This window comes from Petaurus breviceps, unplaced genomic scaffold, assembly GCF_028583685.1.
Source record: "Petaurus breviceps papuanus isolate PSGF00001 unplaced genomic scaffold, PetGlider_PUasm1.0 218, whole genome shotgun sequence".
Taxonomy (NCBI): domain Eukaryota; kingdom Metazoa; phylum Chordata; class Mammalia; order Diprotodontia; family Petauridae; genus Petaurus; species Petaurus breviceps.
Genome location: NW_027185872.1, coordinates 9,335,530 through 9,342,755, shown reverse-complemented (window position 1 = coordinate 9,342,755; position 7,226 = coordinate 9,335,530). Strand labels below are relative to the sequence as shown.

The following is a 7,226-nucleotide window of genomic DNA, read 5'->3' as shown; positions in this document are numbered from 1 at the left end:
TTGTTTATTTTTATTTTTTGGAGGGCAATTGGGGTTAAGTAACTTACTCAAGGTTACACAGCTAGTTTTTTTTTTGTGTGTGTGTGTGTGTGTGTGCTAAGTGTCTGAGGCCAGATCCGAACTCAGGTCCTCCTGACTCCAGGGCCGGCGCTCTACTAGCCACCCCAACTTATCCTTGTTTAGACTGTTATCACTGTTCATTCATGCTTACTGTTTTATGATTCTCTTTATTCCTGTGTTTATACTTCAAAGTTTCAATGCAGTTCTGGTCTTTTCTTACAGAATGTTTGAAAGTACTTTTTGTTAAAGACTCATTATTTTTTAAACTCCTGTAGGATTGTACTCAGTTTTGTTGGGTAAGTTATTCTTGCTTGTAAGCCTAGACCCTTTGACTTCTGGTATATTATATTCCAAGCTCTCTGATCCTTAATAGTGGTGGCTACTAAATCATGGGTGACTTTGACTGTGGCTTCTGGTTACTTGAATTCTTTTCTGACTGCTTTCAGTATTTTTTTCTTTGACCAGGAATCTCTGGATTTTGACTATAATGTTCCTAGGAATTTTCACTTTGATATTTCTTTCTGGAGGTAGCCATTGTATTCCCTCTGCTGCACATTTACCTCTAGTTCTAAGCATGCTGTCTAAGCTTTTTTTCAGTCATGGCTTTCACATACTCCAGTGATTCTTAAATTCTCTCTTTGTTCTTTTATCTAGGTCATTTGTTTTTGTTATGAGATACCTTAGATTTTTTTTTCTGCTATTTTTTCAGTCTTTTGTATTTGTCTTAGTATTTCTTGGCATCTCATGGAATTGTTGGCTTCTATTTAGTCCATTCTTATTTTCAGGGGATTTGTTGTTTGCATAAAGTTTGTTGCTCTTATGCCAATTGGCTGATTCCCTTTCTAAATCTTTCTTCCATAGATCTCATTTCTTTTTCATTTTTCCCTCCAGTATTCTTATTTCATTGATTAAAGAAGATTGTTTTTAACCCTTTTTCTTTTAAATTCTTGTTTCATCTCTTTCAGGAATTCTAGCTGAATTTGTGCCTAAGCTTTTTTTTTTTCTTTGCAGTTTTGCTGGTAGATGTTTTGGAGTCATTCTCTTTTTTTGGATTTGTGTCTTGAGAATCTGTTTCACTATAATAGCTCATTATTACGGAGTTGTTTTTTTTAATTGGACTTGATGCTAGGCTTGGGCTTCAGGGACTTCTGAAGGGAAGTTCTGGGTTTGTTCTGTGGTTTCTTTCTTGTTATATTTATTGAGTGTTGAGTTGTTCCAGGATTGTAAGGATATCTCAAAGATGGACCAATCTGGGGACCTGCAAGCTTTCAGTGCTCCCAAAGTCATCTGCTTCTAGACAGTCTAATTACTGTCCCCCTAGTCTGAACTCTGCAGGTTGTTGACCTGGGTTTAGGTCTGAGAAACAGCAGATTGCTGCTGGACTTAGCCCCTCTTGGCCAGCTGATTCAGCATGATGGGTCATAAGCTCCCCTTTGCTCTGGGATTCTTGTCCTGATTATTCCTTTGCAGTCTGTAGATGGAACTAGAAACTAGAACTGAGAACCTGCCCTGCTTTTACAGTCTGTGGCACTTACTCCTGAACCTGTTCCTTTCTTAATACACTGCCTAGAGCCTGAGACAACTCCTGACCTCAGGCTAAGGTACGTTAGGCACAGGGACCTACCTCAGCCTACCCTGGATCTGTGCCCCAGAACAGGGGAATGGGTGACAAAGTTGCCAGTTGGCCTCCTTTCCTGTGGTAGTGCCCTGGTGTGGGTTTGGCACCACCTCCTGCCCTGCGGCACAGCCATTCTCTGGCATATACCACACATCTAGCGAAGTTAAAATAGCTCCTTCTGTCTGAAAGAAAAATAAAGTAAAATGGTCACAAAAAGCTTTTGCAAGAGGCTAAAAGGACTTAAAAAAACAATCAAATAAGAGAGGTTGAGGAAAAATGGGGGTGGGAGGCAGGAATAAGAGTGCAAGAGAATCAAGAAAATTGTGAAAAGTCAACTGATTAGAAGGAGATGAGCATAATGTGTTCTTACAATATGCCTGAGTGTGTATGTGTATATATGGATAGGTTTATAGATATCTCTGTGTATGTATGTATGTATGTATGTGTGTGTATATACACACATATACATACCTCCCTGCTTAATTGTAGCCCTCTTTAGGGCAGGAAGGGCAGGAAGGAAGAAAAATAAAGTAAAACGTGTACAGCAGAAAACTAACAAGGAAGCAAAGAAAAGCTGGGTGATTTTGAAAAATGTGTAGTATTTATTATATAGATTTTCTTGACATGGAATTTATTTATTTAATTGAATCCTCTCTTATGGTCTGCTGTGTACAATGGAAATGTTTTTTTTTTTCTCATTTTGTATTTAATTTAAAAATAAAAAAAAATTACAAAAAAGTCAGTGGTCCATAGAGAAGGGATTTAGCCTGACTAGACACAACTTTAGAACCTTTGACCTAGGGTCAGGATATATTTTAGAGTCTGTGAACATCAACTCATACTTATTTTCACTAATCTCTAAATGAAATGGAGAATTTCCTTCCATTATGACTATAGGAAACCACAGTAGGAGTAATAAATAGTACCTGTGATTTTTGTCACCAGTAGAAATCCCAGCTGGTTTGGAGTTGGAGGCATATTATCAATATTGCAGATACTGAGAAATGTCATTTACATGCATCACTAATGTGAATGACTGTAGTTGTTAGAGTTATTGTAGGTCATGCTAGACGTGATCACAATCTTCCTATCTAGATCTCAATATAATTGGTTTCCTCCATAATTCCATACATTACATTTGAGGCATTGAAGAACATTACTCTGAGAAGTCTGTTGACTTTACCAATTGGCTGCCAAAGGGTCTTGGACACAATATGTCCGGAAACTCTGTCAGAGAGGGAGAAAAGGAGAAAATAAAAGGCAGACTGCTGCTGGGGGTGAGGGGGCGGGGGGGGGGTGACCCGGAGGAGTCACCAATAAGAGCCTACTTTAAGGAATGAAGACAATCTTAAGTCATCATCTAGTAAGTTCATGGTCTTTGTTTCATCCCTTCATTCTCTTAAACTCGGGTGGAAACTTTGCTTTCAAGACCACAGGCTCATGACTGTGAACTTCCCCTTCAAATAATATTAAAGGTGATCACTGAAGGCCTCTGGTTCCTTGGTATCATTGGGCTTGTTTAGAACCAAAGTGGTCCAGGCCCTGAAAAGAACTGTTAACTGTACTGATGGTGGTCATTTGCCAAGAGCTTTGAGTTTGTAAAGTGCTTCCAAGATGGATCTTGTTGGAGCCTTTACAAAGGGGTGGAAGGAGGGTGAGGAGGGGGCGTTCCTCCATATTAATACTTGTAACATCCCAGCTGTTATTTGCTGTCCACACATTGCAGGATCAGCAAGGGCCGGGGGGGGGGGGGAGTGTCTGAGATGACCTTTAAACCTGCCCCCCAGGCTGCTGGTGGATGCCTCAGGTGCCTTCCCAGCACCTCCTGGCCCTCAGACACTGCTGAGGTGACCTGGAGAAAGTCTCTCTCCATTTATCTGAAGACAAAGGACTCAGCCGCCTTGGTTTGTCTATGAACTCAGGCAGAAATCAGTCTGGCTCATTTCTTCATTCTCTTGTTTAAAATGATAGTTAAATCTGTATAGCAACGGCCGTGTGCCAGGGACCATGCATTTTTTGAATCTTCAAGATCTTACTTGATCTTCACAATCATCCTGGGAGGGAGGTGTGATTATTACCCCCATTTTACAGATGAGGAAACTGAGGCAAACAGAAACGAAAAGCAAAAACCTTTGCTCTTGTTGAGAACCTGGTTGTGGTTAGCCACGAGTCTTTCTCTAGGCCCAGCATCAGAATTCCCCTTCAAGGGGACAACTCAGGAACTCATTTTACCAGAAGTTTCTTCCCTCAGTGTGTGGAGAATTCCTTATCTCTATGGAGGGTCTCACTCTACCAATGCTAATCATAGTCCTCAAGGGTCACTGTGGCTTGGAAATTCCTCCTCTGTAGCCATCTGGGTGAGGAACTTTCCTGAGACGAAGTTGGCTGGTCCTTGGAGAGCAGGTATCCAGTCCGTCAGTAGTGGGGAGGGCTTGCAGAGCCTCTGCCCAGAGGAGAGTTCAGGGTCACCTCTGTGCACACTGCTTGGCAGGGCAACTTTAGGGGACAATTCTCTTTAGTCATGATGTTTTCTAGACTCCAAGTCTTTCTAGCTTCGCAGGACTAGCCAAAATTGCACTCAGCTGTCACTGGCTTTTTAATCTGTACAGTTAGAAATGATGAGCAAGATGATCTCAGAAAAACCTGTAAAGGCTTATAGGAACTGATGCAGAGTGAAGTGAGCAGAACCAGGAGAACACTGGACATGGTAACGGCAAGACTGGACGCTGATCAACTGCTAATGACTTGGCCATTATGAGCAACGGTGATCCAAGATAATTTGGAAAGACATGATGAAAAATGCTTTCCACCTTCAGAGAAAGACCTGATGGAATCCAAATGCAAATCGAAGCATACAGTTTTTACTTACTTTCTTTTTTTGACTACACACATATAACCTATATCAAATGTTTGCCTTCTCAATGAGGGATTTAGAACTCAAAAATGTAAAAAACTAATTTAAAAATTATTTTTACACATAATTGGAGGAAATATATTTTTTAAAAGAATCCATAGCAGTTTTATTACACTCAAAGAACTAAAATAAAATCACACATTTCCCTTGATCCAGCAATACCACTACTGGATCTGTATCCCAAAGAGATTTAAAAATAAAAATGGCGGGGGAGGACTGAGTTGTACAAAAATATTTATAGCAGCTCTTTTTGTGGTGGCAAAGAATTAGACATTGAAGGGATGCCCATCAGTTAGGGAATGGCTGAGGAAGATGTAGCACATGATTGTTATGGAATACTCTTGCGCCATAAGAAGGTTGAGCAGGCAGAGTTCAGAAAACTTGGAAAGACTCGAGTGAAGTGAGCAGAACCAAGAGAACACGGTACACAGTAACAGCAGCGTTGTACAATGGCCAGTTGGGAATGACTGCTCTCCTCAGCAGCGTCCAAGACAACTAGAAAGGACTCTTGATGAAAAATTCTGTTGACGTCCAGAAAGAACTGACGGAGTCCACACGCGGATTAAACACGCTATTTTCACTTCCCTTTTTTTTTTTTTTGTCTCGCACAACATGACTCATATGGAAATGTTTTGCATGACGGCACATGTGTAACCTATTTACCAAATTGCTTAATACCTCAGGGAGGGGGGAGGGAGAGTTTGGACAAAATCTTTTTTTAAATGAATGTTTTAAGTTGTCTTTATATGTAATTGTGAAAACAACATTTTAAAAAGAATCTACAGTCATTTCGGTTCCTGGATGAGAAGGACGTGGGCAGAGGCTGTGTCAGTTGCCCACCTCAGTAGCCATGCGGGCTGGGGCAGCCCCCGCGCCCCCGCGTCTCACAAGTCCTGGCTTCCTTCAGCACCCGGCTGAAGCAGCGCCTTCCGCGGGTCTGCGGGTCACCGCAGCCACCAGGGCCTTGGCATTTGGGCCCGTGCCTAGGCCTCCAGCCCCTATCCCAATGCCATCTTTGTCCCTCAGCTGTTCCCGGCCTCCTCTGCTGGCTTTGGTGCGGCTGCACCTGAGGGCCCACTGGCTGGACTTCACCCTCACCCCCCGCCCCACATCGGGGATGCCCTCCCCCCAAGCCTGTGTCCTCGCCACGCCCCAGGTCCGTGCCCCGCACCGGCCTTAGCAGGGCCCCGGCCCCTCCCCGCTTCTGCTGGGCTTGGGGAGGAAGGCTCCGGGCCTCAGCGCGCACCCCGCCTGCTCCGCCCCACCCCCCTCCCTTCCGTGGGCGTGGGCGGCCCTCCTGCGGTCCTGTCACGCGCAGCCCAGTCACGTGGGGCGCACCCCAACGCTGCGGCCTCCGTCCTCGGCTGTCTCTACGTCTCGTCACGCACCCGCGGCCAGCCCCGGCCCTCCCGCTGTGCCCCCCAGTAGGCTGACTCCGGAGCCACACCCCCTCACACCGCTCCCACGAGGGGCGCAGCACAGGCGGCTGCTCTCCGAGGCGCCCCCCCCCCCCCCCCCCCCAAGCCCAGGGGGAGCCCGGCCCCCCCCTGCCCCCGCCCCCCTACCCCCCCGTGGGGGGGGTGCCTCGTCCCCCCCCCCCCCCGCCCCCGGGGGGCCCGCGGGGGGTGAAGTCCAGGAGGAGCCCGGCCCCTCGCCCTCCCCGCCCCCCCGCTCCTCTACCCGCGCGGGGGGGGGGCCCTCGTCCCTCGCTGCTGGGGGCCTGCTGGGGCCCGAGCTCTGGCCGCGGCTCCTCGGCGACGTGGGGGTGGAGGAGGCTGGTGTCCGACCGCCATCTCTTCTGTGAAAAGGGGCGGCTTCCCGAAGGTGTCCCGCGTCCGGCACACGCTACCAGGGCTCCCAAGGCAGGTGCGCCCGGGCGGGGGGCGGGGCCTCGGAGGAGCGCGCACGCGCAGACCGCGCCTTCCCTTCGAGGCTGTCAGAAGGACGCCCCGCCCCGAGGCGCCACCCGCGATCTCCATTGGTGGCTGCACCCGTCGCTCCGGGCCGGGACCAATCGGGGCGCGGCAGGGGCAGTGGCCAGGTCGGGGCGCCGGGGGCGGGGTCAGGCGGCGGCGGCTACGGCGGCTACGGCGGCTGCTCGGGGAAGCTGCGGGAGCGGAGGCGGACGATGTGAGCCGGCGCCCAGGCGGGTCCTGACGGCGGCGCTATGGGGGCGCCGGGCCCTGGCCCCGGCCCCGGGCGGCAGCGGGGGCTGAGGCGGCCCTGAGACCGCCAAGCCCGCCCCGGGGGCGCGCCCCGCCCACGCCCGCCGGGCACGCGCCCGCTCCCTCGGCGCCCTCCCCTTTCCCCCGCCTCCCCTCCCCCTCCCCCTCCCGGCCATGGCGGCGGCGGCGGCGGCGGCGGGGGGCGCCGCGGGCTCGGCAGGCGGCCCCGGCCCCGCGCAGCCCCCGCCGCCCCCCGCGGGCCCCCGCATGCGGCGCAGCGCCGCTAGCTCCCCCACGGCCCCGGGCGCCGGCCGCCTGCTGCAGCCCATCCGCGCCACCGTGCCCTTCCAGCTGCTGCGCTGGGGGCCCAGCCCCCCGGCCCCCGACCCCCCGCGGGCCCAGGGCCGGCCCCGGCGCAGGAGCGGCTCCCCGGAGCCCCGAGGTAAGGGCGCGGGGCGGGGACACCGAG

General features: G+C 50.1%; 1 protein-coding gene across 1 annotated transcript in view; it reads left to right on the top strand.

Moving 5' to 3' along the window:
* Positions 1-5,900: 5,900 nt before the first annotated feature.
* Positions 5,901-7,226, top strand: part of GLCCI1 (glucocorticoid induced 1) — a 64,308-nt gene continuing 62,982 nt past the window's right edge. Inside the window, exon 1 of the mRNA XM_069094459.1 lies at positions 5,901-6,016. Within this exon, the coding sequence (XP_068950560.1) occupies position 6,016 (1 nt within the window). The 5' untranslated portion in view covers positions 5,901-6,015. The remainder of the gene's footprint in view (positions 6,017-7,226) is intronic.